This window comes from Ovis canadensis, chromosome 12, assembly GCF_042477335.2.
Source record: "Ovis canadensis isolate MfBH-ARS-UI-01 breed Bighorn chromosome 12, ARS-UI_OviCan_v2, whole genome shotgun sequence".
Taxonomy (NCBI): Eukaryota; Metazoa; Chordata; class Mammalia; order Artiodactyla; family Bovidae; genus Ovis; species Ovis canadensis.
Window position 1 is genome coordinate 16,725,055 of NC_091256.1, and position 21,629 is coordinate 16,746,683.

At 38.4% G+C, this 21,629-nt stretch overlaps 1 protein-coding gene across 10 annotated transcripts in view; it reads right to left on the reverse strand.

Annotated features, from left to right (window-relative positions):
* Positions 1-21,629, reverse strand: part of LOC138416346 (complement factor H-related protein 4-like) — a 147,725-nt gene that overhangs the window by 54,754 nt on the left and 71,342 nt on the right. For 8 of the 10 annotated variants that reach the window (XR_011247637.1, XR_011247635.1, XR_011247636.1 and 5 more), the window contains 4 exons: positions 14,765-14,947; positions 13,227-13,403; positions 5,899-6,087; positions 5,301-5,477 (listed from right to left, as the gene is read on the reverse strand). Coding sequence is in view for 7 of the 10 variants with exons in the window: in XM_069545289.1 (XP_069401390.1) it covers positions 5,301-5,477; positions 5,899-6,087; positions 13,227-13,403; positions 14,765-14,947 (726 nt within the window). In the remaining 3 variants the exon portion in view is untranslated. The remainder of the gene's footprint in view (positions 1-5,300; positions 5,478-5,898; positions 6,088-13,226; positions 13,404-14,764; positions 14,948-21,629) is intronic. The other 2 variants (XM_069545294.1, XM_069545290.1) reach the window with 1 other exon arrangement.

A 21,629-nucleotide genomic window follows, 5' to 3' on the forward strand; every position in this document is an offset into this window, starting at 1 on the left:
GGAAAAGAAAAATACCAAATGAAACAACTGACAAAGGATTAATTTCCAAAACATACAAGCAGCTCATACAAATCAATACCAGAAAAACAAAAAACCCAATCAAAAAGTGGGGAAAAGACCTAAACGGACATTTGTCTAAAGACCTAAAATGGCTAATAAACGCATGAATATATTCTCAATATCACTATTAGAGAAACACAAGTCAAAACTACAATGAGACATCACTTCACACCAGTCAGGATGACCATCATTAAAAAGTCTACAAACAATAAATGCTGGAGAAGGTGTGAAGAAAAGGGAACCCTCTTGCACTGTTAGTGGGAATGTAAATTGATACAGCCACTATAAAGAACAGTATGGAGAGTACTTACAAAGCCAGGAGTAAAACCACTATATGACCCACCAACCCCACTCCTAGGTATATACCCTGAGGGAACCAAAATTGAAAAGGACACATGTACTCCAATGTTCCCTGAAGTTCCATTTACAACAGCTAGGACATGGAAGCAACATAGATGTCCACAGATTAATAGATAAAGAAGCTGTGCTACATATATACAGTGTAATATTACTCGGTCATAAAAAAGAATGCACTGGAGTCAGTCCTAAAGAGGTGGATGAACATACAGCCTAGTATACAGAGTGAAGTAAGTCAGAAAGAGAAAAACAAATATTAAAAAAAAAACAAATATCGTATACTAACACATATACATGGAATCTAGAGATATTGTACTGATAAGCCTATTTGCACAGCAGCAATAGAGACACAGACACTGAGAACAGACTGATGGACACGGCTGGCAGGGAGGAAGTAGAGGGTGGCATGTACGGAGAGGGTTAGCATGCAAAGTTAAACTACCATATGTAAAATAGCCAATGGGAATTTGCTGTATGACTCAAGGAATTCAATCCAGAGCTCAGTAACAACCTAGAAGGGTGGGATGGGCAGGGAAATGGGAGGGATGTTCATGTGGGAGGGGACATGGGTAAATCTATGGCTGATTCTTGTTGATGTTTGGTAGAACCCAACATAATACTGTAAAGTAAGTATACTTCCATTAAAAATAAATAAATATAAAATAAACAACCACCCACCCCTGAAATTCAACATGCCAATGGACCCAGGAGAAGGCTCACTCATGCATGCATGAAGTAAAAGGCAGACAGATCTCTGTCTTGACTGTGATGCCTACAGTGGCTCATGAACTATCTCAATTCCCTCTCAGCTGCACTCTAGCAGTCCTGGAAAACCTATCTTTAAAATTCATGCATGGAGCTAAGTCCTTCTGTGAAACTCCAGGTATTGACAAGTGGACCTCTGTCTGCTTCATTCACACACCCTTCCACCCTGTGGCCAGATCCCTGTGGTTACAACTGACCCAGAGGGAAGAGCAACCTTTGACAGACCACCAGTGAGCTCGCACATAAATTTGGCTTAAACCTGTGGCCCAGAACAAGAACACAAGATTAGTAGCACTGAAGCATATATATTGTCATATGTGAAGCGGATTGCCAGTCCAGGTTTGATGCATGAGACAGGGTGCTCAGGGATGGTGCACTGCAATAACCCTGAGGGATGGGATTGGGAGAGAGGTGGTAGGGGGATTCAGGATGGGGAACACATGTACGCCCATGGCTGATTCATGTCACTGTATGGCAAAAACCACTACAATATTGTAAAGTAATTAGCATCCATTTAAAATAAAAATTTTTTAAGTAAAAAAATAAAAATAAAAAAAGATGTAGTTCTACTTTGGGGAAAACAAAGGACAGGCTGTCAGTACCATTTCTTGTGCACTAATGTATCTAGACAAGACATACAAGCACAGGAATTCTGACAAAACAGGGATGAGAAGTGTCAGCAGGTACCACTATAGAAGATTCGAAATAGCTCTGGAGTCTCTAGCAGGGCTGAAGGAAGTTGTCTCTCACCCAAAAGAGACTGGAACTTTAATTAGAAAAACAGCACCACAAAACTTCAAGGAACATGAACTCAAAGTACCATGACACTAACAAAGTATAAAAATCTTCAGTATTCACATCCAATTGGCAATGTGTGATTGATCCAGTGAAGAATTCAAAATAGCCATTTTAAATAACTCGGTGTGCTATAGAAAATACAGTAAGATACTTGAACAAAAGCAGGAAAACAATAAACAATGGACAAAACAAGCAGTTTAATAAAAACATACAAATCATAAAAAAAAAAAAAAACAGAAACTCTGGTGCTGAAGGTTCCAAGGATGAAATGAAAAAAATCATTAAAGAGCATCAACCACAGAGTCAAAAAGGTGAAAGAATCTGTGAGATAGATGATATATCAAAGTTACCCTGTCTAGGGAGATTAAAAACAAAATTAAATTTTAAAAAAAGAATGAAAAAGAACAAAGAAAGGCTACATGATCTATGCTACATTGAAAACAGAACTGATTTGCAAATTACTGAAGTTCCCGGAGGAGAAAAGGAGATGGGGAAGAAAACATATTTAAGGAGTAATGTCTGAGAACTTCCCAAATCAAGGATGCTATTTGAATATCTAAGTTCAGGAAGCTTACAGGTGACCAAACCAAATCAACTTAAAAAATCCTCTCCAAAACACATTTATAATAAAATTGCAAAAATCAAAGAAAACTAGAGAAGCCTTCAAGCAGCATGAAGAAAAAACAAACAAGCTAACAAAACAAAAACCTTGAAATTTACTAAGAAGCCTTCATTTGGATCTTAGCAAATCTCTCAGCAGAAACCTACTAGGCCAGGAGAAAGTGGGATGATATACTCCAAGTGTTGAAAGAAAAAACTACCAAAGAAGAATACTTGAAAATATCATTCAGAAAAGAAACGAATATAAAGATTTTACCAGACCAACAAATACTGAGAAAAGAGAACACAACTAGACCTTCCTTGAGGAGGGCATGGCAACCCACTCCAGGATTCTTGCCTGGAGAACCCCATGGAGGGACGAGCCTGGTGGGCTGCTGCCCACAGGGTTGCAAAGAGTCAGACGCAGCTGAGGTAACTGAGCAGGCACACAGACCTTCCTTACTGAAACACTTAAAGGAATTATTGAATTTGAAATAAAAGAATGCTAATTCATTCCATGAAAATACCTAGTACACTGGTAAATTTAAGTGCACACTCATATACAGAACACTGCAGTACCTTGAGATGGAATGTTAAACACAGCTATTTAAGAGTTAAAGTACAGGAATATAAAAATTACTATATCTACAATTATTTTTAAATTAAGTACATATTATAAAAAGAGGTAAATCATGACATCAAAAAGATAAAATGGAGAAGGCTAAAAGGAAGGAGATTTAATATGTGGATGATGTTCATATATTATCAGCATAAAATACAGTGCTCTCTCTGTAAGGAGTTTTATGTAAATCTCAAGGTAAAAGAAGCAAGAATCCATACTAGATTCACAAATGGTAAAGAAAGTTTATTAAATGCCTCCTACTACTACAAAAATCATGAATTCAAAGAGGCAAGCCATCAGAGGAAGGAAAGAATTCGGAAACTATAAAACATCCTGTAAAATAAAACAGATAATATTAATACATCCTTATCTATCAATAATTACTCTAAATATAAAGGATTGCATGTTTGCATGCTAAGTCACTACAGTTGTGTCTGACTCTTTGAGACTCAATGGACTGTAGCCCTCCAGGCTCCTCTGCCCATGGGATTTCCCAGGCAAGAACAGTGGAGTGGGTTGCCATTTCCTTCTCCACTGTTCTCTTCTACCTCAATGAAATTCTTAAGCAATTAATTTGAATTACTTATCAGACAAATCGTCCATATCTATTATTTGGGTCAGTAACTGAAAAACTATTGTATTTCTCTGTTAACATTTTAGTCCTTTGATGTCTATGTCCATTGAAGTCTCAAGTTGCTGCGTTTGCATTTAAAGAAGCAGTCACTCCCTCCAGTCTTTACAGACTGACCTGGGGAGGGAAGTACACTGTCACATTGCTAGGGATTTTGAGACTTTTCAGACATTTTTAAAGGAGACACCTGTCCCATGTACTCAACTCTTCCTAGGAAAGAATTCTGAAGCTCATATGCTTCTATCCACGCAGCACAGTCTCTGTGCCGACAGTTTCCTGGCTGCTTCCCTGGGGCAATGTCAAATGCTCACATTCATGTGCTTTCTCACAGACCCACGGGGACAGGTTGGCTTCTGGATGTCCCACAGGCCATCTGCAAAGGTCTAGGTGCCACCATGGGGACTTACACAGGGAGCTGGCCCTGGGGAGGGGATGTAGATGAGATGAGGGGCCCAGGGGTGAGCAGAACCACAAGCACCGTGTCTGCAATGGTTTGGGGCTCCCTGGTGGGGTCTCCATGTGGTCAGTAGAACCCATGTTCCTTGAAGAATTCTAGCCCTGGATGCTGTGCTCCTGGCCTCTCCCCATCCCAGCCATGTAGGTGACCCCAGTGGCCTGGATAAGGGGAGAGAGAAGAGGGCTGGAAGATGAGGACGCGGCACTTGCTCACACGCTTTTATTTTCCCCACAGGTAAAATCCTGTGCTGAGGGGTCTGTCTTGGCACTAAGCAGTGCCACCTCAGGGGCAAAACAAGGCTACTGCTCTAACCTTCAGTGAGAAATCCAGTCTTCAATCTTTGTGCTCTAGCAGCATGCTGTCGTGTCTCTGCTAGACTCCTGGACACCCACAAAGATCCTCTTATCCACAAATGATGGTCAAAGTCTGTGTTTATATCAGGAGAGACAGTGAGACCCCTGACATCTTTCTGACCTCACTCTGTTATTACAGGTTTCTTCTTTGTGGATCTTTTCCTATTTTCTTAACTAATGTCTATCAATAGGTACATGCATTTTGTTATATGGAGACGGCAACGGCACCCCACTCCAGTACTCTTGCCTGGAAAATCCCATGGGTGGAGGAGCCTGGTAGGCTGCAGTCCATGGGGTCACGAAGAGTCGGACATGACTGAGCAACTTCACTTTCACTTTTCATTTTCATGCATTGGAGAAGGAAATGGCAATCCACTCCAGTATTCTTGCCTGGAGAATCCCAGGGACGGGGGAGCCTGGTGGGCTGCCGTCTCTGGGGTCGCACAGAGTCGGACACAACTGAAGCGACTTAGCAGCAGCAGATTTTGTTACATACTTATCAAGACGTCTATAGGTACACTCATAGACACTTGTAAACAATAAAATTAAATAGGTCCGTTGGCAAAACAAGAATTTCATATAAACTTTTTGAGTGGATAATACAGCTGAGTCTTAGAAAATTATGAACACACTGGGATCTCAGCCCAGTTTACTCACTGACACGGATGCATCTGGGAGGAGGAGACCAGCCACTCTCTGTGCAGGTCATTGTGTTCTGATCATTTTGAAGACTGTAGCCTTCATAGCAGCGAACTTTTACAGTTTCACCCTGTAAATATTTTTCTTCACGATGTGGGTTATATCCATTTTCCAAATAATTGAAAATACATTGTCCTTAGGATCATAAAATTAATATGAAAGAAGTACAACATAAATTTGGGAAAATAGTACATTAAAGATTATAGAATTTACATAAGAATGCATTAGTATTCAAATAAAACATGTAACAATAAAAATGGAAGCTACTACCACATTTGTGGAAAATGAAAACTATAACATTCCATATTATTTGCCTTTAGTTTTATGACTAAAATATGTATAAATGATGCAGATATTCTTGTAAAGTCTCTGTATCTCTCACAGGATTTACATGAAAAGCCTCTAGTAAAGGGGAAGTTCTATTGGATTTTTTGCTCATAGAACTCATCCCTTGGCCTTACTGTTGTTACATAATACTTAACTGTACTCACTTGTCAACTTTTCTCTCTTCACTCTTTCAAAGATTATGCATGTAAACTTAAGGAGATTTACTTACTGAGGCATGGTTCTTCTGGAGACCATCCTTGTGCTGTGCAAGTCAGGTGGTCCCAGGAACGTTGTGAAGGAGGCACAAAATACCGATCACAGGAATAGATAAACTGTTGATTTACATATGCTGGAAAGTATCCTCTGTATGAATAATATAGCCATCCATGTTTGATCACTGGATAATCACAAGGTTTCCCTTGGAATTAAAATAGTAGAAATAATGTTTTACCTCAGTATACAATTTGAGTTAATATTTCATCTATGAATTATATCCTTGTTCACTTAATTACATTCATTGCATTACGGTTTATAGGAAAAAAAGTTATAGAAAATTCAGATGATTGAAGTATATAAGGAACTCCTTGCTAATGAAGATCAAAGTATGTCTTGTGGGTCATATTATGTAAAATGTGTATGTGGATTCTCTTGGTAGGAAACTATACAGATCTATTAAATAAATTCTCCTTAAATACAGAAGTTCCAACCTTGGTTGACTAAATTAGCATCTTAATCAAGAGATGAAAGTACAGATTTTATCTTGTGGCTCATCTGCTTTCTTATTCTTTCTTCTCCATTCTCATCAGAAACCAGAATCCTGACATTTATTCTCATACCAAGTCAATGTAGGAATCAAACAGATTTTTTTACAATTATCATTCATTAGTTTACTTTTCTGTTTATTGGAAATATGTGATATAGAGAGAGAACCACAACAATTTTTCATTGATCAGATCACACAGAGTAACATTCTTATTTATCCATCAAACTAGACATTAAGATATCTTTTCCCTTGCTTGTCTAATCAGAGAAATGAACAATGAATAATTCTTAATATTTAAATGGTTAAGATGAAGGGAAACCCTTGTTACTTATGGTCTAATTTTAATTGGAGAATGATGTATTTTTCAGTATTTCTTACAAATATTTTAAATGAGGTATAACATAATTACATTTTATTGTTATCAGCATATATTGAGTAATTTTCATGTATATGCTTGCTATGTGAATTATAAAATTTGATTCTTTGCATATCTTAATCCATTTCTTTAACAAAGACTTGTCAATTATACCCTCTTATGGCCTATAGTCTGCATTTCTCATCGCTGATAGATTTCCCCCACTTTTTTGAAGCTTGTCTACATTTTTAAGTTTGAAAGCTTACGTAGTTTGATTCCTGTTAAGTAATAGTCTAGATTTCTGTCCACTAATTTTGGGAGATTAGAACACTGTCTCTTCAGCCTTGAATTTTACAAATTTCATCATGTATGGTAAGATATGTGTATCTTTCAATAATTCTATGTTGGGCAAGTTTGAGTCTTTGTATTTGCAAGAACCAAGTGAAAAGAACTCAATTAACCTTGTCATTACATTGTAGAGGAGAGATCTGAGTTCTGATTATATGATTTCAGAACTAGTACATTTATCATTTTGGTGCATCATAGAATATGAATACAGTAAAATAATCCTCTGACACTCACTTCCTAAAGGTACACAAAGAGAGCATAATTAAAAGTAAGCATCATTACTATCACTGGCGTGAGCTATTTTCCTCCTCTCTTTTATTTGGGCACATGTGAATCTGTCTTTGTCTCTCTAACCAGATCATTTATTGAAGCACATATAAGAGTCCACTATAGTTGGAATGGCATTGACTTTGTCAGGACTCAGAACAGCCTCTTTCTTCTCTTACACTCCTACCAACACAGGTTCAGGTCTCATGAGCAGGCTTGGCTGTCCATCATAATGTTGGCTCAGATTGATCTCAAAACTGATGAAAAGTATTCACTCAGTTTTACAGTGTTCCTAGTCTTTCTGTACCTCTGCAACTTACTCCAAAGATCCAGGCCCAGGATCTTATCATTTTTAAGTGTAAGTTTTAAATGTCATGTTATTAGGTCCACCCTCACACATGGGATTTGTTCTGAGTGATGAATTTGTCCTAATATAGGTTCACTTTCAGCACCTGTGTATCATTCCAGATGCATCTCCTTTGCAGCATTAAACCAGCTGATCATACAAAAGAGGAAGGGAACAGGCCTGACAACAAAGTCCTGCATCTGATAACCAGCTCATCTAATGAAACTATGAATATTGATAAACTATTTAAGTAGTTTCTTCATGTTGTCAACAAGAACTTCACAAGGTGCTTTGTGGGATAACCTCGTTGTGATATAAATAGAATTGGGTTGATCTACCATTTTCAAATGGCTTCCCTATGGCTCAGTGGTGAAGAATCCATCTGCAATGCAGAAGACATGGGAGATGTAGGTTTCATCTGTGGGTCAAAAGATTCCCCTGGAGAAGGAAATGGCAACCCACTGCAACATCCTTGCCTGGAGAATTCCATAGACAGAGGATCCTGGTAGGCTATAGTCCAAAGGATCACAAAAAGTTGTACATGATTGAGTGACTAAGCGCACAGCACCATTTTCACAAATCCATCTTAAACAAGATTAAATATTTTTATTAAAATTCTTATGCAGATTAAAATCTGTTTCATACTGCTAATACCTTCATTTTAATGGAACTTATGCTTTGAAAATTCATTTTAAATGTATGCTTGGAATTACCATTAAGGTCACTGAACTGTTTTATATCATTACAGTTTTCTTTCATGGAATAACTGGGTTAAGTATGCTGAAATTTTACAGTGTACTGTTAGAAAGAAGATTGTTTAGAGGCAACTCAGAGGAAGTTGAGGAGTAAAGGAAGCAACCCCTGAAAATATTCTGTTCAGCTCACCTGACGTTTTTCTATATGTGATGGTTTTAGGAAAGTCCACAACGCCTTCCACACTCCTCTCTCCAAATATTAAAGCTTGAGTTCTCACTACTGAGTGTGCAGGACTTAGTGGCCATTTCTCACGATTACACATGACTGATGTGACAGTGTGACAAACTGATACCTGCTGTGGAGGCTTCCTCCTCCCTGTCTGTGGTCACTGGCCCTGAAGAAAGCTAGCTGCAGAGATACCCACGTGGTCAGGTGCTGAGGCCTCTCCCAAAAGCCAGGAGAGTGAGCCAACTTGGAAGCAAAGCCTCCAGCCCAGCTGAGCATCCAGGTGACAGCAGCCCAGGCCATTACCCAGTTGCCACCCAAGCAGAGTGACTCGGAATTAGCCAGTGAGGCACTTTCCTCATTCTGACCCACAGGAATTCTAAGAATATGGAGGTGTGTGTTCTTAAGCCAATACGTTTTTTTGGAAAATTTGTTAATTAGGAGTATGTGTCTAATACAATGGCTATCCCAGATATAGTAGTACAGGCAGGTTTGATCCTTGGGTTTGGATGATCCGCTGGAGGAGGGCATGGCAACCTACTCCAGTATTCTTGCCTGGAAAATCCCGTGGACCGAGAAGCCTGGTGGGCTACAGTCAATGGGGAGGCAGCACATGACTGAAGCGACTTAGCATGCAGGTATGGAGGCACGCAGGCATCTACTACAATAGGTGTTAGATAATGTGAGTTGAATATAATTCCTCGGATCCGATATTACAATTATTTTGCATGCTAAAACTTTCACAATTGCACCCTTATATTATGAAAAATAACTGCGCATAAATATTCAAACATTTAGCTTTAAGACCACTTTTAGAAAGAGTTCAGTTGTTAGTGAGAAGACGTGTTGCATTGGAATGTCTGGTGAAGAGTTGTCAAAGTTTCACATTTCTCTTTCATGTTGTGTACTCCTTCTCCTCTTATTTAGAAATATGCCTGTAGACTTATCTATAATTGATTAACAGACCATCACTCATATACCTGGGAATCAGGAGAAACTGAATTAAATAACATATCTACCTGCTCCTGAGCAAGAACACATTTCTTATAAGTGATCTGGAGCCCGAGCTACTATTTTTTATTGTTTTTAATTTGTGTGACTTTTTATTCATTATTTTCTTTTTTTAAGATTCTTTTTTTTAATTTATTTATTTTAATTGGAAGTTAATTACTTTACAATATTGTATTGGTTTTGCCATGCATCAACATGAATCCGCCACAGGTATACTTTTAATTGTAACACTTACGACTAGACAGGGAGCTTTATGGTGCTGTAAGTCTTGTTCATGAAAAAGATTGCCAAATGGTCTAAAATAACATGCAACAAATTATGAGATGAATAATGCAGAGTGATGCATAGTCCATTCACATCTTGAATTTCACAAGGTATCATAAAACTCAGTAGAGGTTTCATTTAAAAGAACTTGAAGACAAATGAATTATTAAAGAAATGAAAGACAAAAACATCATAATGAAGAACTTATAAGCTTACATTTTGGAGTAAAATCTTTGTTTTTACTATTTACTTATATTAACACATCTATATAATTTAATTTTTTGTTTTATTATTATTTTTTATTGGAATGTAGTTGTTTTACATTGTTGGGTTAGCTTCTGCTGTACATCAAAATGAATCAGTTCCATGAATATATATATATGCATATATATATATCCCTTTTTTTAAAATTATTTCCCTCCCATTTAAGTCACCAGACAGCATTGAGTGGAGGTCCCTATGATACAGAGTAAGTTCTCATTAGTTATCTATTTTATTCAAAACAGCCAGGACATGGAATCAACTTAAATGTCCATGAGCAGAAGAATAGAATAGATTGAACTCAAGTCTCCTGCATCGCAGGCAGATTCTTTACCATCTGATCTTTTTAAAATAAGCCAATTGCTTTGCTGTCTCGGCTGCTGCAAAGGCGTGTGTCTCTGCTGCTGAATGGTTTCCAGGCTTTCTTTGCATAGACGTCTTCCTACATAAACTTGACCAGCAGTCCCTCCTACTTTCTAAGCACTTGGATTCTTTTGTTCTTAGAATACACTTATTGGAACAATATAATAGAAATATTTTTACCTTTTGGTTCATTATTTGCCTTAATTCATCTTTTTTTTTTTCAACCTGGCATGAAAGCTCTTAAAAGACATACCACCTTCCTCCACTGTATTCTTCACAATTACTCTTAGGTAACTTCTGGCACACAGTAGGTGCTTGCTGACAGCCTGAAAGTGAAATTACCTGGGCTCTGGACACTGTTGAACAAGCCTGGCTTGTTCCTCTAACAAGCTACCCCTGTGTGTCTATCTGAAATCTCTATCCTGAACCTCTTGTTCTCTGTCACAACCAAGCCTTTTCAGAGTTATGTCCACAAGCTATATTGCATTTCTTATTAACAATTTATTTAGCAGATTCTAAGTACGTTTTTCCCTGTCTACAGCATCTTAAACTGTCTCTCTCACAATTAATGTTGGCACCATATTTTTAGTCTCTTAACCTGGCTTATTAACTGAATTAGAAGTATTCATTAGTATAACTATTCTAATGTAATTAGTTTACAAGTTCCTTGACTAAACTGTATGGCAGGCATTATGACAAGTGTATATGAATATTCTATTTTAATAGCTAAAAGATATTTTGAAATATTACAACATTTGTAAATATAAAATCTTTTTACAGATTCAGAGGAGTGAACAAAGTTTCAAATAGTTTGTTGCCCTTAGATTCATACTTAGCAAATGGTGGAATTGTATATGGAACCATTTCAGGCTGATTCCATAGGAATTACTATTAGTCAATTTATTATCCCTTGTTCTTAAATCATTTTCTTCCGTCCAATCTATGCAACATTCATTCTGACATGTTTTCTCCTAAATTCTCTGGGTCCTCCTTTCTTTCTGTCCACTTTGCCATCTATTCTTCTTCTGGCAGACACCTCAGTGTTGGAAGCTTCAGGACTCAGTCTTGAGCTTTCTTCTATTTTCATTCTACATTCTTTTCTAATCTGATGTCATCATTTAGAGAGTGATAACCAGTCTATGGTTTTTCCAGTAGTCATGTATGGATGTGAGAGTTGGACTGTGAAGAAGGCTCAGTGCCGAAGAATTGATGCTTTTGAACTGTGGTGTTGGAGGAGACTCTTGAGAGTCCCTTGGACTGCAAGGAGATCCAACCAGTTCACTCTGAAGGAGATCAGCCCTGGGATTTCTTTGGAAGGAATGATGCTAAAGCTGAAACTCCAGTACTTTGGCCACCTCATGCAAAGAGTTGACTCATTGGAAAAGACTCTGATGCTGGGAGGGATTGGGGGCAGAAGGAGAAGGGGACAGCAGAGGATGAGATGGCTGGATGGCATCACTAACTCGATGGATGTGAATCTGAGTGAACTCCGGGAGTTGGTGATGGACAGGGAGGCCTGGTGTGCTGCGATTCATGGGGTCGCAAAGAGTCGGACACGACTGAGGGACTGAACTGAACTGAACTGCATCTCATGTGCATATCTCCTGGTTAAACCTATGCATTCAGCACTACAGTTGATGTATCCTATGTTTATGGTCCCCATTGGCCCAACCACAATGTATTCAGGTCAAAGTTGTGATGCTCTTGCGAGAGTGTGCTTTCTCCTGCCAGTACCACATACAAAGTCATTTCCATTTGCTTGCTTGCTTATGAGAAAATGGTATTCAAAACATGAGTCCTTTCAACTTTTGCTCTTTCTGACAATCAACATTTAGCAACTTTACATGCATTTATTACCAGCAAAATATATCCCAAATTTATTCTCTGCTCAGAATCACTTCAGCCAAGAATTTATCTAATCCCCACACTTTTTCACCCCACATGGTTTCTTGAATCTTCTCTTGTCCATCATAAGCACAGCATACAGAAAAATCCACAAACAGCCTTCAAAACTCCAAATAAAATTATATCATTCCTTTTCTTAAAATTCCCTATGCGTTTTCATAAATCATGAAATCAATCAATGTTAATATGCCTTGAAATAACCCAGCTCCTTTTTCCTTTGCCTCATATCAGCTTCAGCTCATAAAATTCTCTCTCATTCAGTAGAATACACCCACCTTCATATTTTCCAAATATTATTTTGCTGCCAAAGTTTGCACATAACTCTTCCCTTGGCTTGAGATACTCAACATCCACTCAGCTTACCAGAGACTGAATCCCTATTTCCAACCCTGGAAAAAACATGTCTGATTGGCAAAATATAAGAGATCCATGTCATTGTCCTCAGAACTTGTCAAAGTCAGAAAATAAAATCACCTGTCAAAACCTACAGAATTTAACATTCAAGGTAGGAGGTATAAGCAGAAACTCAGGAGCAAACTTGAGCAGGTTGCAAGACCGTGTCATTTTGGTATTGAGTGAGTTGTTGGACTTTAAAACTTCCCCTCCTTCCAGTTTACATTAAAGTAGAAGGAAGCATCATTCCTTAAAGATGATTCTAGATCAGTGTAATTTGGTAAAAATCAAACACTTCTGACAATTACTGTTAAATTTTGCTTATCTTGAAGGAAAGAACATCTGGAAAAGAGCACTTACAATAGCATGCAGCTTTATCGGACCAGCCATCTTGACCACATACTATGGAGCCTGTGGTGCGTCCATCTCGAGTCTCATACCCATCAAGACATTCGTAGTCCAGGCTGTCATTCAGCTTGAACCACGTGCCATCACTTTTGACTTTGGCCTTCTCAAATACCGGCCTGTCACAGGACTCTAAGGGATAATGGGATTGTGATTTCATTTCTAATATTATTTAGTGGGCAATTTGATTGAGTTTCATCGCAAGGGAAAAGGGCTTCACCAATTAGTATGTACTAATCATAAAATATTAGCCAAGAATGCCAGTGATATATCACTGTCCTGAAATAATTACTCAAAGTGAAAACAGGTGCATTCCTATGCAACATTTTTCTCAACACTTGATGTTCCTGAATTATTTACTTTAAGAACATGTTCCTCAGTTGCTGTACTTATGCATTTTTCCAATGCTAGTATTAAAATAAGCCATTACAGAAGTATTATACTATTTTCATAACAGCATTTTCTGAATTAATATGCCAAATTAATCAGCAGTTGTGACATATTTGCCAGAGAAAACTTCATTGAAAAAAAGTAATTTTCAAAAGGCAAGTTAATGTTTTAAAGATGCTATAAAATTTTTAAAATCCACATGATGATTTTCCTTTTCCAACTATATTTCTAATGGTTGTGTATTCTTTTATACTTATCAAGGTTGAGTACAGACATAATTCTTCATTTATAGCTATTTACAAGAAAACATGTTAACAATTAATCTGTTTTCACTAACACCATAGACTGATGTTAATAGTTTAAATAATTTACTTCAAATTTTCATAATGTGTTAAAGCAAAATTATACTAGTAAAATATAATAGAGACACTTTTCATAAAAGACTGTCAAAACGGAAAACTTCATAAACATCTATGTGTTGCTACAAGAAAAACCTTCAGCACAGCAGAATTTGCTCCTGTCTAGAAGTGTTTCTCTGTCTCCACTAACTAGATGTTTATGAAGATTTCCTAAGAATTTTTCCCAAGGATATCTATCCTAGAGATTCAAACATATGAATTATATATCATATTATTTGAAGTTTATGCACCATGGCCTCACATCTTTGCTTAAAAACATAACTTTTAGGCTTAGGAGCAGAGACTCTGGCTTAAGAGTCTCCTAAAATAAAAGCAGATGCAATCACCATAAAGGTCTCAGTAGAAAATAAGTGAATTTATCCCAGAAGAGAGGTAAAGCTCTTAGCAAAATTAGCTTAGTCACAGGATGTTTTAAAGTGACAAATCATTGAACTAAATAGTACAATGATATTCTACTCCACTAGTAATTAATCATTAAAGGCAAAAAAAAATACATATTTCAAAGCATTGTTATTGATTTTTTCAAATACAGCCATGGGACCACAAAACACTTCATATGATCCTGCCCCAGCAAAAAAATAAAAATAAAAAAGAAGAAAGAAAAAAGGAAAAAATAACAAAGTTAAAGAATATTTCTGTATAGTTTTCATCAGGATAAGAATACTAAGATAATGAATTACTTACTAATACATACAGGTTGAGCTGACCATCCATCTTGCAGACATGTAATTAACCCTGATGTCTTACCATCTGCTGTTACATATCCTGGTTTACACTTATATTCTGTTTGTTTATTTAGGGGATACGTAAAGGTAGATTCAGACAAAAATCCATTCTCAATTCTTATTTCAGATTTTGAACATGTTTCTAAAAGGGAGAAAGCATTAAAAAAAAGGTAAGCATATATTTGATATACATTTCATAAGGACCCAAATAAGGTAATGATACAAAAAAGGGAAGTCGTTTATGACTATAAACCAAGAAAACTTCTAATAATTTAAGGTACTGTGTAAGAGAAAAAAGAAGTATGAGTTTCCAAAGATATTAAACCAAAACACTTGATTTCTATTTTCTAGAGCAAAGCAAGATTTAAAATACTCTGAATCCCTTCTAGGAAATTTTTAGAAATCTGTTTGTCTAAAGGACCTGGAATCCCACAGCATGTCAGAGATCTTTTAGCAATGGGTTTCCTTTCCTGGGACTTGTTGAAAGTATTGTCTAGTCTGGATCTCTTACACAAGCCAGAACACAGATCAGGTGGTGATCACAGAATCTTCCACCATAGTTACCCCAGCCTTTGCCTCTGAGAATTTGAAATGCTGTCATCAAAACTGAGTGCTTAAAGCCATATCAGTACATGGAGTTCAATGAAGATGACAAAGATCAATACATCCATTCATTTTACTAAGAACAAAATGTTGATCCTTCAAACCATGAATAACTAAACTTGGGAAAGTACAATTCTGTCACCTAATAGATATCTTCATAGAATTCAGACAATTTTTATAGTACTTCACGGAAAAAGAAGAAATCAAAAGAGAAAACTTTGAATATTTTGAATTGAATGAAAATAAAACCATGATAAGTTAAGTTTTACATGATTTATGAGATGACACAAAAGTGTGCTGAGGGGAATTTTAAAATTACATAGCAATAATAGTAATGATAAAGACCGAAAATCAATCATTGCTTTTCCTGAAAATAGAAAAGCAAACAAGCTCAGCACATATAATTTGGAAACACTGCAGTGACATTAGAAAGAGAGTGGATAGGCCACCTTGACCTCTCCTTCCCTCCACAGACACACTGAATTAACAGCTATGTGTGTATCAGCTCCTTCTATTCAAAATAGAAACAGTAGATGAGAAGTTCTGCATTCAAGGCAAGTGAGAAAGTGCCAAAATCCTAAGTGGGAGGGAAAACTAAGACACATTCCTGCAATAAAATCCGTGCAGCAGAGGACCATACAGTTTGAAGGGAACACTCAACTCCCAGCTTCTCCTGAAGGAGCAAAGAGTTTGATCCACCATCTAGGTCTCTGATTCTGCAAATGCTAGTCCAGGGTCCAGCTTCCAATTTACCTGCCTCTGGGAGGCCTAGGATTTCCAATCTCCTGGGATTATAGAAATGAAGTGGCAGTTATGAATCTGTACCAGCACTTCGCACAGGTCTTCCCCTAGCTTAATGAAGAGTGAGCAACTCCCAGTTTCTCCATGGAAGGAGTCAGATGGCACATCTGGACCTTCATCTTTTCCCGCTCTGCCTGAGGAATTGGCTTCTAACTAACCTGTCCCTGAGAGCTGATGAAAACCAAAATTTGCATTTGTGCCTGGGCACTACAGAGAGCTAAATCATGGTGCAGAAGGCACAGAGTTTGAAGTAGCATGCAGGCATTAACCACAGCTCCTTTCCCCATGTCAGTGCAGAGTGAGCTATGTGATAAACTCCAATTGAATGTCCACCAAGTATTCTGACTTGTAGATCACTGCATACTCTCTACTCCTGGAGGAGGGTGACTATGAAAACAGAAGTTTGGATGAGCAGAGAGGTTAGAGAGGTAACCAAAATTCTGGCCAGGCTGATTGAAAAGGCTGAATTCTGGAAAGGCTCTACTTTTGAGGCCAATCTGTGAAGACTAAGACAAGCGGAGGTTTAGTCTAATGCACAGATATCAACAGAGAGAGTCAAGAAAAATGATCAACGGAGAAGTATGTTCAAATGAGAACAAGATATCCATTGCTTTTTATCCTGACCCAACAACAGAATCAACAACCGCCCAGAGCAATCCTGACTTGGAGTGAGGTGTGGGCTCTATACCATACTGAGATCCACGATGGCAGAAGAGTAGGTGCACGTGGAGGTCATCTCTCTCCACAGATACCTCAGGAATATACCTCCAGACACAGAAGATCTTGCAGAAGCCAGCTGAGAACCTGACCACGGGAAAAGAACATATAGAACCAGGCAACACTCAGCAGGACAAAGGAAGGGGGGCAAGAAAAGAGGAGAGTGAGTAGAACTGGATCTGCATCTGGGGTAACAAACAGAAGCAGGGACAGAGCTGCATGGAGGGCAAATGTTTGCGACAAAGGTGAAGCACTGAGACTGCTGGAGAGTGAAACAGGTGACCAGTGAGAGTCTCAATGGAATGAGGATCACACAGACAATCCTTGCCACAGCTGTACCTACACCAGACAGGGATGCAAGTCTCCTAGAAAGTACTTCAGGTTGGAGCTGGAATATAGAGATTGGAAAGCAATCCCAGGGCAAGGTCTACTGTTGACTGAAGGGAGATGGTGTGAGGGAACCTGAGAGAGGAGAGCATGCTTATGAAGGAAAGCCAGCTAACCTGGAGGCAGTGTGATACTGCTGAGTCACACACAGAGGATGGAGCCATCTCTATAGCCTCTCTCTCTGCACATATCGGCACCAGACAGCTAAAACAACACAGGGAGGGTGGCCTCTAAGGACCTGACGTGCAAAGCAACACAGAAGGACCCCAGCCAGGGTTACCTTTAAGTCCCTGGTGCGAAGAACAACAGACAATGACCCCAACTGGGGGGCCTGTAAGCGCCTGAAGGGGTCAAGCAACTGAGAAGGACCAGCCAAAGAGACCCTCTGATGGCCAGGTGCCAGAAGCTAGGAAACGACTCTAATAGGACCACCGCTTCTGCAGCTGAGTCAGTTGGTTTCCCTGCACGCTTGGCACTGCCAGGGTTCCCATAATTCAAGCAGCTGTGTCACCTCCATGCTCAATCCTCATTGGGCAGACCAGTCAGAAGCTCGAAAAATCCCTAATAGTCACATACCACTGGTGACAATAGCCACAGCTCTATCCAGCATTGCCATGGTCCCCATTATCCAAGCTCCTGTGTCACTCCCTAGCTCAATCCCACAAGGACAGAGCAAGCAGAGGCTACAAAAATCCCTAAGGGCATCATATTTCCTGCTGTCCTAGCCAGAGGCTCCCCTTAGTACCTGGTACTGCCAGGGTCCCTGCAAACCAAGCAACTGCACCACCTCCACATTCTGTCCTCCCTGGGGCACACCCAAGTCCTCCAGGGGAGCCTCAGGAGTAAACTCCTGTGGACGACTCACATGCAAAGGTGGAGATAAAACCACAAGTGAAATCCAGGGGCAGGTGGCTAAGGAATAGAACCAAAACATTCCCATCAGTGGTACAAGCTGAAGATTAAATCCACATAATCAACTGGCAGACTTTGTATCTATGGAATATATAAAGGACAATGGGAGTTCCTGGAAAAGAAAACACACTAGCACTGGCAGATGTGGACATTAGAGCAAGAACATGCAAGAGTAGAACAGATAAGAGTCTGAGCTGTGGCCTCAATAGGTAAGAGACCAGCCCAGAACTGGAGGGCATCTAGGGAGGAGAGGTGGGCTGTGACTCACATTGAGGAAAAGGATGTTGACAGCTGATCCAAGAAAAATATGTATTATTCTTATGCTTTAATTTATTTAGAAGATGCTACTGGGTTTTTAAATTGTTACTTCTTTTTTGCTCTCTGTTGTTGTAGCTGTTGATTTTAATACTACAATTAAATCTATTTACACTTTTGAGAAATTTTTTTAACCACACATTTAATTTCCTTTAAATACTTCTGCCTCTACATTGGTCTTTTGTGGGTTTTTTTTTTTTTTTCACTTTAGCAGGATCCCTTTATTTATTTATTTATTTTTTAAATTTTAAAATCTTTAATTCTTATATGCATTCCCAAACATGAACCCCCCTCCCACCTCCCTCCCCATAACATCTCTCTGGGTTATCCCCATGCACCAGCCCCAAGCATGCTGTATTTGCGTCAGACATAGACTGGAGATTTAATTCTTACATGATAGTATACATGTTAGAATGCCATTCTCCCAAATCATCCCACCTTCTCCCTCTCCCTCTGAGTCCAAAAGTCCGTTATACACATCTGTGTCTTCTTTGCTGTCTTGCATACAGGGTCGTCATTGCCATCTTTCTAAATTCCATATATATGTGTTAGTATACTGTATTGGTGTTTTTCTTTCTGGCTTACTTCACTCTGTATAATCGGCTCCAGTTTCATCCATCTCATCAGAACTGATTCAAATGAATTATTTTTAATGGCTGAGTAATACTCCATTGTGTATATGTACCACAGCTTTCTTATCCATTCATCTGCTGATGGACATCTAGGTTGTTTCCATGTCCTGGCTATTATAAACAGTGCTGTGATGAACATTGTGGTGCATGTGTCTCTTTCAATTCTGGTTTCCTCGGTGTGTATGCCCAGCAGTGGGACTGCTGGGTCATAAGGTAGTTCTATTTGCAATTTTTTAAGGAATCTCCACACTGTTCTCCATAGTGGCTGTACTAGTTTGCATTCCCACCAACAGTGTAGGAGGGTTCCCTTTTCTCCACACCTCCTCCAGCATTTATTGCTTGCAGATTTTTGGATTGCAGCCATTCTGACTGGCTTGAAGGGGTACCTCATTGTGGTTTTGATTTGCATTTCTCTAATAATGAGTGATGTTGAGCATCTTTTCATGTGTTTGTTAGCCATCCGTATGTCTTCTTTGGAGAAATGTCTATTTAGTTCTTTGGCCCATTTTTTGATTGGGTCGTTTATTTTTCTGGAATTGAGCTACATAAGTTGCTTGTATATTTTTGAGATTAGTTGTTTGTCAGTTGCTTCATTTGCTATTATTTTCTCCCATTCAGAAGGCTGTCTTTTCACCTTGCTTATATTTTCCTTTGTTGTGCAGAAGCTTTTAATTTTAATTAGATCCCATTTGTTTATTTTTGCTTTTATTTCCAGAATTCTGGGAGGTGGATCATAGAGGATCCTGCTGTGATTTATGTCTGAGAGTGTTTTGCCTATGTTCTCCTCTAGGAGTTGTATAGTTTCTGATCTTACATTTAGATCTTTAATCCATTTTGAGTTTATTTTTGTGTGCGGTGTTAGAAAGTGATCTAGTTTCATTCTTTTACAAGTGGTTGACCAGTTTTCCCAGCACCACTTGTTAAAGAGATTGTCTTTACTCCATTGTATATTCTTGCCTCCTTTGTCAAAGATAAGTTGTCCATATGTGTGTGGATTTATCTCTGGGCTTTCTATTTTGTTCCATTGATCTATATGTCTGTCTTTGTGCCAGTCCCATACTGTCTTGATGACTGTGGCTTTGTAGTAGAGCCTGAAGTCAGGCAAGTTGATTCCTCCAGTTCCATTCTTCTTTCTCAAGATTGCTTTGGCTATTCGAGGTGTTTTGTATTTCCATACAAATCTTGAAATTATTTGTTCTAGTTCTGTGAAAAATGTGGCTGGTAGCTTGATAGGGATTGCATTGAATTTGTAAATTGCTTTGGGTAGTGTACTCATCTTCACTATATTGATTCTTCCGATCCATGAACATGGTATATTTCTCCATCTATTAGTGTCCTCTTTGATTTCTTTCATCAGTGTTTTATAGTTTTCTATATATAGGTCTTTAGTTTCTTTAGGTAGATATATTCCTAAGTATTTTATTCTTTTCGTTGCAATGGTGAATGGAATTGTTTCCTTAATTTCTTTTTCTACTTTCTCACTATTCGTGTATAGGAATGCAAGGGATTTCTGTGTGTTGATTTTATATCCTGCAACTTTACTATATTCATTGATTAGCTCTAGTAATTTTCTGGTGGAGTCTTTAGGGTTTTCCATGTAGAGGATCATGTCATCTGCAAACAGTGAGAGTTTTACTTCTTCTTTTCCAATTTGGATTCCTTTTATTTCTTTTTCTGCTCTGATTGCTGTGGCCAAAACTTCCAGAACTATGTTGAATAGTAGCGGTGAAAGTGGACACCCTTGTCTTGTTCCTGACTTTAGGGGAAATGCTTTCAGTTTTTCACCATTGAGGATAATGTTTGCTGTGGGTTTGTCTTATATAGCTTTTATTATGTTGAGGTATGTTCCTTCTATTCCTGCTTTCTGGAGAGTTTTTATCATAAATGGATGTTGAATTTTGTCAAAGGCCTTCTCTGCATCTATTGAGATAATCATATGGTTTTTATTTTTCAATTTGTTAATGTGGTGAATTACATTGATTGATTTGTGGATATTGAAGAATCCTTGCATCCCTGGGATAAAGCCCACTTGGTCATGGTGTATGATCTTTTTAATGTGTTGTTGGGTTCTGATTGCTAGAATTTTGTTGAGGATTTTTGCATCTATGTTCATCAGTGATATTGGCCTGTAGTTTTCTTTTTTGGTGACATCTTTGTCAGGTTTTGGTATTAGGGTGATGGTGGCCTCATAGAATGAGTTTGGAAGTTTACCTTCCTCTGCAATTTTCTGGAAGAGTTTCAGTAGGATAGATGTTAGCTCTTCTCGAAATTTTTGGTAGAATTCAGCTGTGAAGCTGTCTGGACCTGGGCTTTTTTTTGCTGGAAGTTTTCTGATTACAGTTTCAATTTCTGTGCTTGTGATGGGTCTGTTAAGATTTTCTATTTCTTGCTGGTTCAGTTTTGGAAAATTGTACTTTCCTAAGAATTTGTCCATTTCTTCCACGTTGTCCATTTATT